The 13,691-nt window shown below is 42.5% G+C and overlaps 1 protein-coding gene across 5 annotated transcripts in view; it reads left to right on the top strand.

The window, feature by feature from the left end:
* Positions 1 to 11,175, top strand: part of LOC138844788 (zinc finger protein 568-like) — a 52,770-nt gene extending 41,595 nt beyond the window's left edge. For all 5 annotated transcript variants that reach the window (XM_070054834.1, XM_070054836.1, XM_070054835.1 and 2 more), the window contains 3 exons: positions 2,040 to 2,166; positions 2,411 to 2,503; positions 5,920 to 11,175. In XM_070054834.1, coding sequence (XP_069910935.1) covers positions 2,043 to 2,166; positions 2,411 to 2,503; positions 5,920 to 7,928 — 2,226 coding nt within the window. In that variant the 5' untranslated portion in view covers positions 2,040 to 2,042 and the 3' untranslated portion in view covers positions 7,929 to 11,175. The remainder of the gene's footprint in view (positions 1 to 2,039; positions 2,167 to 2,410; positions 2,504 to 5,919) is intronic.
* The last annotated feature ends 2,516 nt before the right edge of the window (positions 11,176 to 13,691 follow it).

Below are 13,691 nucleotides of genomic sequence, written 5' to 3'. Positions count from 1 at the left end.
TAAAATGGAAAATATGGGGTCAGCTCTGTGGCTCAGTGGGTTAATGCCCTGGTCTAAAGCATTGACATTCCATATGGGCACCAGTTTGAGACCCAGCTGCTCCACTTCTGCTCCAGCTCTCTACTATGGCCTGGGAAAGTAGTGGAAGATGGCAGGTCCTTGGGCCCCTGAACCCATGTGGGAGACCCAGAAGAAGCTCCTGGTTCCTGGCTTCAGATTGGTGCAGTTCCAGCCATTGCAGCCAATTGGGGACTGAACCAGCAGATGGAAGACCTCTCTCTCTCTGCCTCTCCTCTCTCTGTGTAACTCTGACTTTCAAATAAATAAATATTTATTTATTTATTTGAAAGGTGGACTTGCAGAGATTGGGAGAGACAGGGAGACAAAAGGAGATATCTTCTATCTACTGTTTCATTCCCCAAATGCCCACAATGGCTGGGACTGGGCCAGGCCAAAGCCAGGAGCCTGGGACTCCATGGGTCTCCCACACTGGTGGAAGGATCCAAATACTCAAGCCATTTTCACTGCTCTTTCAATCAGATTAGCAGGGAACTAGATTGGAAGTGGAGCAGCAAGGACTCAAGTCCTCTGTTTACATGGGATGCCAGCATTGATGGTGGAGGCTTAGCCTGCTGGATCACAATTCTGGTGACTATTGCAGGTTCTGAAATAAATCTCTAAGCATTTTTCTCAGTGAGTCACAAATGCAGATTGTACTGCAGACATTCCCAGGTTCTCTTTTTGGGCAAATAAGTCTATTGCTTTCACTTTAATTATGTATAATGTTATTTCAAATGTTTATCATTTGAATGTTTTGGGCAAGTATTTCCATTGCTTTCACTTTAATTAGATATAATGTTATTTCTTTATTTCTTTCTTTCTTTATTTTTTTACAGGCAGAGTGAACAGTGAGAGAGACAGAGAGAAAGGTTTTCCTTTTTTTTTTTTTTTTTTTTTTTTTTTTTTGCCATTGGTTCACCCTCCAATGGCTGCCACGGCTGGCGCACTGCGACTGGTGCACCGTGCTGATCTGAAGCCAGGAGCCAGGTGCTTCTCTTGGTCTCCCAGGGGGTGCAGGGCCCAAGCACTTGGGCCATCCTCCACTGCACTCCCGGGCCATAGCAGAGAGCTGGCCTGGAAGAGGGGCAACCAGGACAGAATCCGGTGCCCCAACCGGGACAAGAACCCGGTGTGCCGCACCACTAGGTGGAGGATTAGCCTATTGAGCTGCGGCGCCGGCCGGTATAATGTTATTTCAATTGTTTATCAGTAGAATAATCATAGACAAGGGCAAAAGCTAATTTGTATTCTTTGTCTTACCTGTATTTTCTTACTTAAAAATATTTATTAGCTTGATAGAGAAAAAAGTTGATGGACTGAGAGAGAGCTTTGACACATTAATTCACTTCCTAGATAACCATACCAAATAGGTGGGGTAGGACTGAAGCCAGGATTGAGGAATGGAATCTAGGCCTCCTTCATTGGTGACATCACCATTGCTTCCCCAGGTTTGCATTATCTGGGAGCTAGAAACTAGAGCTGGCATTGGAAATCATAGACACTCTGAGGTGGCATCATAAACAACACTAAGCTAAATGTCTGCCCTGTCTTTTAATATATTTTTTCTCTGACATATTGGAAATGATATGCATGGTGTTTTCCTGGAAATTGTTTTCTGTTCATTCCCATCGTAATTTCACTGATGGTTTCTTGCCTTTTTTTCTCGATGCTTCTACATACTTCTCCTTAACATTGCCCATTCAAGAGTCAGTATTGCCCCTCTTCTAGCCTGCTGTGCAATTCCCCTTGACAGATGTGGCCTTTGTGATTTGAACCTCCTGTTTCCCTCTAGCTTGGGCATTTCTCACAGCCAGTAGATCATGGGTTTGACTCTGTTGAATGCTCTGTATGGCTTTCTAAACACTCAACAAGTCTAATGTGACACCATATCCTTCCTTTTTTCCTTCATAACCATACACAACGGTCAGTGTTTATTTTGTGATGGAGTTAACATGTTGACTGGAAGTGTAATATTATAGGTGATGACAGCATTTGAAGACCTGGCTGTGTACTTTACGTGGGAGGAATGGCAGAAAATGAACAATGCTCAGAAAATTCTGTACAGAGATGTGATGCTGGAGACCTACAGCAGCCTGTTCTCCTTGGGTGAGTGACACCCTTCACATGCCCAGTGATAACATTTTCTTGCTATTTGATAAATAAGGGAACAGTTTATAATGTTTAATATTGGGCAGGATTAGAATTTGAGTCCATGAATAATCTGAACATCTACCATCTAACAAAAGATTCAAATTGGAACATTTGTTGCATAGCTCCTGAACCAAGCTGTAGTCCTTCAAATAACCCAAGATAGTGATTTCACAAAGTCTTACTTTGTTTCCATTAATAGGGCACTGCATTACCAAACCTGACTTAATCTTCAAGTTGGAGCAAGGAGCAGAGCCATGGATGGTGGACGAATGCTTGAATGAGAGCCTTCCAGGTCAGTCTGCACATAAGATACAGGGAGGCCAAGGCAGAAAGTGTGCAGGTGTTGACTGGTGTTCTTTCCATGAATTTTTCTCAAGCCTTACTCCTGATGACAGCTGGTTTTGTGCATCAGACACAGGCATTTAGAGATACCAATATCTTTCTAACTTTTGTTCTTAGTGAAGATGTTCTTTGATTAAAAAAAAAAATCCAGTCATTTTCTGATGTTACTAAGGCTTTTATTTAGGTTTGATACATTCCCCAAATTCTACCTTGTCCTTCTCTATACTTTCATACCTTTTCCTTCATGCACTTATTAGTTCCTTCTATGCTTGTTAATTAGGCAACATACAGAAACTTATTTTTTTAAGATTAATTTTTCTGGTTTTTTTTTTTTTTTTTTGACAGGCAGAGTGGACAGTGAGAGAGACAGAAAGGTCTTCCTTTTGCTATTGGTTCACCCTCCAATGGCCACCATGGCCGGTGTGCTGTGGCTGGCACACCGCGCTGATCCAAAGCCAGGAGCCAGGTGCTTCTCCTGGTCTGCCATGCAGGTGTAGGGCCCAAGGACCTGGGCCATCCTCCACTGCACTCCTGGGCCACAGCAGAGAGCTGGCCTGGAAGAGGGGCAACCTGGACAAAATCCGGCACCATGACCAGGACTAGAACCTGGTGTGCTGGTGCGACAGACAGAGGATTAGCCTATTGAGTTGCCACGCTGGCCTGTTTCTGTTTTTTTTTGTTTTTTTTTTTTTTAAGATTTATTTATTTGAAAGTCAGAGAGCGAGAAGGAGGAGAGGCAGAGAGAGAAAGAGAGAGAGGTCTTCCCATCTTCCATCCACTGGTTCACTTCCCAATTGGCTGTCATGGCTGGAGCTGTACTGATCTGAAGCTAGGAGCCAGGAGCTTCTTCCAGGTCTCCCACATGGATACAGGGGTCCAAGGACTTGGGCCATCTTCTGCTTTCTCAGGCCATAGCAGAGTGCTGGATCAGAAGTGGAGCAGCTAGGACTTAAACTGGTGTTAAGTGGTGTTGGCACTGCAGGTGGTGGCTTTACCTGCTATACCACAATGCCAGCCCCTGGAAACTTATTTCTAACTCATTGCTCAGATTGAGTTCCCACTCATGATTTTGCCCAGGCATAGAACTTGCTCAGGACTGCATCAATAAATGTGAGCTCTCTCTTAGTCTTTTTCTTTTTTTTCCTCTGTGCCTCTGAAATAAATAAGAAAATTATAGTCTGTTGGAAACATTTGAGAAGTGAGCCTACAGTTGGCAAACCTCTGTTTCAGTCTGTCTTTATCTCTCATTCTGTCTCTCTGACTCTCAAGTAAGTAAATAAGTAAATGCTAAAAGATGATCATGTTTCTGGTGCTGTGGCATAGTGAATTAACACCCTAGCCTGAAGCACCAGCATCCCATATGGGCACCAGTTGTTCCACTTCTGATCCAGCTCTCAGCTATGGCCTGGGAAAGCAGTAGAAGATGTTCCAAGTCCTTGGACCCCTGCACCCGAGGGAGACCCAGAAGAAGTTCTTGGCTCCTGGCTTCAGATCAGCACAGTTCTGGCCGTTGTGGCCAATTGGGGAGTGAACCATTGGATCAAGACCTTACTCTCTCTTTGCCTCTCCTCTCTGTGTAACTCTGAATTTCAAATAAATCTTTAAAAATAAAAGATGGTCATGAGTAAGCCTCTGTGCTGTGACATCAGAAATTATGAAGCTAGGAATGATACTATGATGCAGTGTGTTAAAGCTCCAGCCTGCAACACTAGCATTGCATATGGGTGCCAGTTCAAGTCCCAGCTAGTCCTCTTCTAATCCAGCTCTCTGCTAATGCACCTGAGAAAAGAGCAGAGGTTGGCCCAAGTCTTTGGCCCCCTGTACCCATGTGGGAGACAAGAAAGACACTCCTGGCTCCTAACTTCATCTTGGCCCAGCACTGGTTGTGCCCATATGGGGAGTGAACCAGCAGATGGAAGACTTCTCTCTGTTTCTATCTCTCTATATAATTTTAGCTTTCAAATAAATAAAATAATTCTTTGAAAAAAAGAAATCCTAAACTAAGCATGAACTTATAAAAAACATGAAAAGAAGTGATCCTAGACTCACCAAGAAAGTAATGAGATTTTGAGACCCAAGGTCAAGTAGCCTTGTGGGTTTATGTTGGGTGGCTCAGATTTCTTTAAGGGTGGAGTTTGAAGTATGATTTCTCTCTTATTTTTCAGTATCATTGAAAAATAAGCAAATAAAAAGATAAGAAAAGCATAGGAAATGGAGCTTTCAGTGAAAATAGGAGGCAACTGATCAAAAGCCTCCAGAAATTCAAATTATCACACAGGAATGCTTCTAGAAAGAATTGAGAGGAGGTAACCAGCACTGATGATTTCATAATGAGCTAGAAAACACTTTTCAAAGAAGATGAGCACATCCCAGTTTGCAGAAACAAATTCTTCAAACTGATTGGGAGTGTTTAGCTAAAGTGGTATATTGGGAATTTTCTGTACCTGTTGTACTTCTGAGAAGCTGAAGGTGTTGGGTGTCCTTAGGAATTTAGGGAAGCTGTCATAGAGTAGAGACAAAGTAGTTTTTCATTTGAAAAATCCCACAAATGATGTTTACCTAGGAAGACTGAGCATGAGACACTCATAGATTCAAATCCTACTCCTTAAATGTTGTCCTGCTTAAAGTACAGGCACATTTCACTCTTCTCCACCTGCAAGTAAATGATCAGTAAAACTTTTTCATGTTTATGGTGGAGATATCAGAGAAGCAAAAAGCACACAATTTTTATAAAAATAAACTGGAGAAAAAGGACAGGGAAAAAAATGGTTGCTAGGTAGTGGGTGAATATTTTTATTAAATACTTTTCCATTCTTTAAAATATTTTATAGATATTTCATCTTTGTGAAAGGCAGAGTGATAGTGAGAGAAGAGAGAGAAAGAGGTCCTCTATTAGCTCACTTCCCAGATGCCTGCAACACTTAGGTCTAACAAGTCTGAAGCCAAAACTCTAGAATCCCTCTAGTCTTCCCTGGTTTCTCACAGGTTCCCAGGCACATGAACCATTATCTGCTTCCTTCCAGTTTACATAGGCAGAGAGCTGTACTGAAAGCAGAGTAGCCAGGGCTCAAACTGACACTGTTTTGAGATGCAGGCATCCCACACATCATAGCACAAATGTCATTCTACCATCCTTGACAAATTCCCATAGTAAAAAGGATCATGTTTGAACATTGGGAAACCTCATGGTATATTAATGTATTAAGGAGAAACACCATATAATGGTCACAGATAAGTACTTCATACTGATTTTGTGAAAATCTTATGCCACTTGGATAACAAGTAACTTCATTGCCTTTACATGAGTATGCCAGGAGAAACAGTTACATGTGATTCAGTGACATGATTGCTTTTTTCTCATTTCAGTGGGCATGAAAAGGGATGACCTGATTAGGATCAACCAGGAAAGTCAGGACAACAATCTGAATCAGGATTTTATGAAAAATAAGAAGACATCAGCTCTCAAGAGAGTTGAATTAAGAAAAACACTTAGTTTAAATTCAAGCCATATTCCAACACTGATTATTCAAAAGGGAAGCTATTCAGGATTGAAGCCTGAGGAATGCAATAAATGTCACACTGTGTATCCCCCCAGTGGGCCTGATCAACTACAGGCTGGAGAGAAATTTGATAACACTAAGATACCTGGAAAACCTCTCCAGTTCTGTGAGCCTCTTGGTCAGCATGACAAGATTCACATCATGAAGCAGCCATTTGGACCCACTGGACAAGCAAAAGTCTTCACAAGAAAGATGTTCTGTAAATCTGAGAGGGTTCATATGGCAGAAAACTGTAATAAATCAACTGTCACTTTTGGAAAAGCAACTCAAATAGAAAAGGCTATCTATGGAAATTCTAGCCTCAATATGCATCAACAAACTCACACAAGAAAGAAATTTTATAAGTACATCATGTATGTTGAACCTGTCATTCACCAGTCACATCTTACAATAAACCAGAGACTAAATACAAGGGAAAAACTTTACACATGTAAACCTTGTGGAAAATCACTCAGTTTTAATTCACCTTCTGAATGTAATGACTGTGAAAAAGCCTTTGGACAAAAGTCAGTCCTCAGGAAACGCCAACAAATTCACACAGGGGAGAAACCTCATGAATGTAGTGATTGTGGAAAAGCCTTTGGACGAAAGTCAAGCCTCATAAACCATCAGCGAATTCACACAGGAGAGAAACTTTATAAATGCCTTCATTGTGGAAAAGGCTTTCTATGGAAGTCAGACCTCATCAAACACCAGAGAATGCACACAGGGGAGAAACCTCATGAATGTAATGACTGTGGAAAAGCCTTTGGACGAAAGTCACACCTCATTGTGCACCAACAGATTCACACAGGGGAGAAACCTCATAAATGTAATGACTGTGGAAAAGCCTTTGGGCGAAAGTCATGCCTCAAAATACACCAGCGAATTCACACAGGGGAGAAACCTCATGAATGTAATGACTGTGGAAAAGCCTTTGGACGAAAGGCAGACCTCATCATACACCAGCGAATTCACACAGGGGAGAAACCTTATAAATGTAATGACTGTGGAAAAGCCTTTGGACAAAAGTCAGTCCTCATCCTACACCAGCGAATTCACACAGGGGAGAAACCTTATAAATGTAATGACTGTGGAAAAGCCTTTGGACAAAAGTCAGACCTCATCGTGCACCAGCAAAATCACACAGGGGAGAAACCTCATAAATGTAATGACTGTGGAAAAGCCTTTGGACGAAAGTTATGCCTCAAAATACACCAGCGAATTCACACAGGGCAGAAACCTCATGAATGTAATGACTGTGGAAAAGCCTTTGGACAAAAGTCACACCTCATTGTGCACCAACGGATTCACACAGGGGAGAAACCTCATAAATGTAATGACTGTGGAAAAGCCTTTGGACAAAAGTCAGAGCTCAAAATACACCAGCGAATTCACACAGGGGAGAAACCTCATGAATGTAATGACTGTGGAAAAGCCTTTGGACAAAAGTCAAGCCTCATAGTGCACCAGAGAATTCACACAGGGGAGAAACCTCATAAATGTAATGACTGTGGAAAAGCCTTTGGACGAAAGTCAGACCTCAGGAAACATCAGCAAATTCACACAGGGCAGAAACCTCATAAATGTAATGACTGTGGAAAAGCCTTTGGACGAAAGTCAGACCTCAGGAAACATCAGCAAATTCACACAGGGCAGAAACCTCATAAATGTAATGACTGTGGAAAAGCCTTTGGACGAAAGTCAAACCTCATCGTACACCAGCGAATTCACACAGGGGAGAAACCTCATGAATGTAATAACTGGAAAAGCCTTTGGACGAAAGTCACAGCTCATCGTACACCAGAGAATTCACACAGGGGAGAAACCTCATAAATGTAATGATTGTGGAAAAGCCTTTGGCCATAAGGTAGGCCTCATGATACATCAGCGAAATCACATAGGGCAGAAACCTCATGAATGTAATGACTGCGGAAAAGCCTTTGTATGGAAATCACACCTCATATCACACTGGAGAATTCACACAGGGGAGAAACCCCATGAATGTAATGACCAAGGGAAAGCCTCTGGATAAAAGTCAATCCTTTGGAAACATCAGAGAATTCCCACAGGGAAGAAGCCTCATGAATGCAATGATTTTGGAAAAGCCTTTGGACAAAAGACAAACCTCATATCACAGCAGAGAATTCACACAGGGTAGAAAACTCATGATCGTAATAACTGTGAAAAGCATTTAGCCATAAGTCAACCTTCATCATGCATCAGAGAATTCACACAGGGCAGAAACCTTATGAATGTAATGACTGGAAAAGCCTTTGGACAAAAGTCAAACCTCATAATGCACCAGAGAATACACACAGTGTTGAAACTTCATGAGTGTAATGACTGCGGAAAAACTTGATTTTAAGTTCCAACTCCAAATGCATCAGAGGATTCACACAGGGAAATAACCTTATAAATGTAATGACTGTGGAAAAGCCTTTTTCTATAAGTTATACCTCATATCAAAACAATTCACATAGGGCAGAAACCTTATGAATCTAATGAGTGTGGAAAAGCCTTTATAAATCATATGTTATATGGGAATCATATGTTATACAGGAAAGTATACAGTCAAACCAAACACAAGACCAGGAGATTAGAAATCTAAAAAAGACTGTTGGGAATCTACAGGATACTATAAAAAAAAAAAAAATAAGACCAACATTCTGGTTCTAGGAGTTCCTGCAGGCATGGTGAGAGAGAAAGGATTAGAAGGCATTTTTAGTGAAATACTAGCAGAAAACTTCCTGGGTTTGGAAAAAGAAAGAGACATCCAAGTACAGGAAGCACACAGAACTTTGAATAGACATGGTCAGAAAACATCCTTGCCATGACACATTGTAATCAAACTGCCACAGTGAAACAAAAAGACAAGATTCTAAAACGCGTAAGAGAGAAACATCAGATTACTCTCAGAGGATCTCCAATTAGACTCACAGCAGACTTCTCATCAGAAACCCTGCAGACTAAGAGAAAATGGCAAAATCTAGTCCAAGTCTGAAGAGAATAAAGCTGTCATCCCAGATTATTATACGCTGCAAAGCTCTCATTTGTGAATGAAGGTGAAATAAAGACCTTTCATAACAAACAGAAATTGAAAGAATTTGCCACCACTTGTCCAGACCAGCAAGATTTCTTCTTTTTTATTTTTTTTCCACTGTGGCAGATTTTATCTTTGTACTATGACTGTAGATAAGTGGACTTTCTGCTTTCTCTGAATCTCTGGAGGCTAGTAGTGGATGTGGCCAGAGAGCTCTGTTCAGTCTCCAGGGTTAAGGGTGTGCCTCAGGTGACACACCCAATTTTGGCATGTCTTATTTCTCTTTTTTTTTGATCAGAAGGGAAGCATCTTCTGCTCAGTTGGGCTCTTCTCCTCAATGGAGACCAGTGCCTGAGTACTAGCCCCAGTGGGTATAATATTTGTCTGCTCTGTCCAAAGAACCACACAAAGGATCTGTGTAGTCCTCAGTATAAGTTCAGATTCTCCAGAAATGTCTCTCATCCCCTTGGGCTAGATGGTGAAAGTGACATCTTAAGTTTTAACATATATATATATATATATGATTAAGGTTAAAAGTGACTGTATTTGATTGCATTAAGTTTTAAGTTGGTCATATAGAAGGCACCAATTGTTAAAGTGATCATATCGATAGAATTAACAGAATTAAAGAGAAGTAAATGCTTCAACATGGGAAGCAGTCCATACAGCAGACTCATAGAATGGCAATTGCTCTAAGTAACACTCAATGACCTCAGAGTCCTCCCTAAAGGCATTCTGGTCTGGCTAAAAACCCACAAGAGCATTTCAGGCATGGAAAGTTAGGACACTTATGCAAAAAGGTGTGCCTACATGGAGAGTCTCCCTGGGTGAGAGTCCTGTGGAAAGAAGTGGTCATCAAAGAAGGATGTACTCTCTTCAAAGGGAGAACTTTCACTTTGCTTACAGCCTTCTCTAAATATTGATGGAGCTTGTGGATTCAGAAGGCTTCCATAGCCTAGACAGCTCATGTCAAGAGCCTTGGGTGATCACTGATAGCACACAAAAAAGTGTGAATTCTTAAATTAACCATCAGAGTTACTTTGCACTAACTTCCCATGCAGGACCTTAAGACTATGCTTAAAAAGCAGAGGGGAGAGTACGGTACCCCCACTATGAATAGTGTATTAACTTTGCTCCTTTCACTGTAAAATTCTTACAGGTCTCACCCCATGGAGAGCCACCAGCAGTGAGACACTGGAGGCCTCTCACAGGTGCAACCCAATTGCCTCTGGTTTGACGGAGGGACCCAACCACCCAACAATGGAAGGGGTCTGATCCCCTCATAATGATGGGCAAAGGTTTTTCTTGTGTTTTCCAGGCAGTTAGACAGTGAGAGAGACAGAAAGGACTTCCTTCCATTGGTTCATCCCCCAAATGACCATTACAGCCAGTGCACTGCTCCGATCCAAAGCAAGGAGCCAGGTGCTTCCTCCTGGTCTCCCATGCGGGTGCAGGGCCCAAGAACTTGGGCCATCCTCCACTGCCTTCCCAGGCCACAGCAGAGAGCTGGACTGGAAGAGGAGCAACCGGGACAGAACTGGCACCCTAACTGGGACTAGAACCCAGTGTGCTGGTGCCACAGGCAGAGGATCAGCCCAGTGAGCCATGGCGCCAGCTTGAGTAGTAGTTTTACCATTAATTCACATAGTACAACACATTGAGGACAGAGATCCTACATGGAAAGCAGGTGCACAGTGATTCCCATTGTTGATTTAACAATTGACAGTCTTATTTATGATGTCAGTAATCACCCAAGGCTCTTATCTCAAGCTGCCGAGGCTATGGAAGCCTCTTGAGTTCACAAATTCCAACTTTATTTGGATAAGGCCATAATCAAAGTGGAAGTTCTCTCCTCCCTTCAGAGAAAGGTATCTCCTTTGACGGCCCGTTCTTTCCGCTTGGATCTCACTCACAGAGATCTTTCATTTAGCAACCTGGTTAATTTTAAAGTAACAAGCTGATATAAGTGCATATGAAAATGCAAAGAATCTAGGATAGCCAAAATAACTCTGAAAAAATAATAAAAATCAAAGGGATGATTTTTAAGTGTTATAAATTTATACTAATCTAAAGTGTGCTGTTGTCACACAGAAAGCCAGACAGATGAATGGAACACAAAAGAGGTTCCATAGAAGATCCAAACACAAACGGTGAGCAGGTTTTCTACAGAGGCACTATTGCAGTGCAGGGGAGAAAGTGTAGCCTTTTCAACACATGGTATTAGCACAATGAGATACTAATTTCCAATAAAATAGCTTCTATTTACAAAATTGAAAAGAAAATATGCCACAGATCTAACTGTAGTACTGAAAACTACAATACTTCCAGAAAAAAAAATCATAGAAGAATTTTTTTTTTACTTTAAGTTAGGCAAAGATTTCCTAGATACAAGAAAAAATTAAAATCTATAATTGAGTACAGGGATAATTTACACTTAATCAAAGTCTAAAACTTCTTTCCTTCAAGACTTATTTATTTATTTGAAAGGCAGAATTACAGAGTGGCAGATGCAGAGAGAGAGAGAGATTGTCCATCTGCTGGTTCACTCCCCAGATGGCCACAATGACCAGAGTTGGGCTGATCTGAAGTCAGGAGCCAACAGATTCTTCTGGATTTCCCATGTGGGTGCAGGAACCCAAGCACTTGGGCCATCTTCTACTGCTTTCCCTGGCTATAACAGTGAGCTTGATCAGAAGTGGAGCAGCCAGGACTCAAAGTCATACCCATATGGAATGCCGGCACTGCAGGCAACAGCTTTACCCACTATGCCATAGCATGGCCCCAAAAACTTCTTTTCAAAATGCTGTTTAAAGAATGAAAGTCAAAGCAAAAAAAAAAAAATCCTTGAAAAATATACTATGAGACCAGCTCTGTGGCATAGTGGGTAAAGCTACTGCTTAGAGTACCAGCATCCCATATGTGCACCCGTTTGAGTACCAGTTACTCAACTTCTGATTCAGCTCTCTGCTATAGCCTGGGAAAACAGTAATAGATGGCCCAAACCCTTGGGCCCCTGCACCCTCATGGGAGATCCGGAGGAAATGCTTGGCTCCTGGCTTTGGATAGGCACAGTTCTGGCCATTGCAGCCAACTGGGGAGTGAATTAGCAGTTGGAAGACCTATCTTTCTCTGCCTCTCCTCGCTCTGTGTAACTCTGACTTTCAAGTAAATAAATAAATCTTTTTTAAAAAAAGAAAAAGGGGCCGGCGCCGCGGCTCACTAGGCTAATCCTCCGCCTAGCGGTGCCGGCACACCAGGTTCTAGTCCCGGTCGGGGCGCCGGATTCTGTCCCGGTTGCCCCTCTTCCAGGCCAGCCCTCTGCTGTGGCCAGGGAGTGCAGTGGAGGATGGCCCAGGTGCTTGGGCCCTGCACCCCATGGGAGACCAGGAAAAGCACCTGGCTCCTGGCTCCTGGCTCCTGCCATTGGATCAGCGTGGTGTGCCGGCCGCAGTGTGCCGGCCGCGGCGGCCATTGGAAGGTGAACCAACGGCAAAGGAAGACCTTTCTCTCTGTCTCTCTCTCTCACTGTCCACTCTGCCTGTCAAAAACAAAAACAAAACAAAAAAAAAGGAAAAATATACCTGATAAATTAAATTTTATAATGCAATACATAAGATGCCACCAAAACAACCCTTAACTCTAAAATAGTGAGCATGTTAGAAATAGTTCACCACAGAAGACAGGAGAGGGAGCTGTTGTTTAATAATGGGTTGAGCCATCTCCTATAATACTGGGATTCTATATGAGTGCTGATTTGAATTCTGGCTGCTCTACTTCCAAACCAGTTATGTTAATGCTCCTGGGAAAGCAGCAGTGGATTCCACACATATTCTAACCCCTGGCACTTTTGTAGGAGACCGATATGCAGTGATCCTCACCAGGTAATCAGCGAGCCCTGAGTACATGTAACTTCCCACAGTGACTGCCCAAAGTCCCAGCCATACCCTGAGCCCTCCATGCAGCATCAGTGTTCTCACAGTCCCAGCACACAAGCCTCCCACAGTGATGAGCACCCAGCCCCCCATTAGTTCTTCCCACCAAATTCAAGTTTCTCTGCTCTGCTGTTTGCTGGGTGTACAGACACTGGTGCGTCTATTACATATGTCCAAAATGATGCCTGCTCTCTATCAGCTTGTTACAAAATGCCAGTTTCAGGGTGGTCAGGGAGAGAGAAACACAGCAGGTACACTGTCCTACCTAGGGCTCCTAGCTGGATTCCCACCAGGATCTTTCTGCAACTTTATCACCAGTGGCTTGGGTTGCTCCAGTCTGGTCTCACTTCCTGAGCTGCTGCTGAGGTTCTTGGCTGCTGGGTTTCTGAGTTGTGCATGTCCACATTCTGCACATGGTCCACAGTGTCCCTCATTCGTGTGGAGTTTCCTCTGCCATTTTTTCCTTAACTCTTCCTTGAGACTGTACTCTCTCCACTTTTTTCATACTATCTTCTACAACAGTAAGCTCCCTCTATTCCTCCATCTTAATCTAATCCTTGGTTTATTCTTTCTCAAGAAATTCATCAATAGGCTTTTACTCATCTGTCCAATTGTTTATTATTG

Source organism: Oryctolagus cuniculus, chromosome 12, assembly GCF_964237555.1.
Source record: "Oryctolagus cuniculus chromosome 12, mOryCun1.1, whole genome shotgun sequence".
Classification (NCBI taxonomy): Eukaryota; Metazoa; Chordata; class Mammalia; order Lagomorpha; family Leporidae; genus Oryctolagus; species Oryctolagus cuniculus.
The sequence above is the reverse complement of the archived record's forward strand: the minus strand, read 5'-3'. Positions and strand labels throughout refer to the sequence as shown.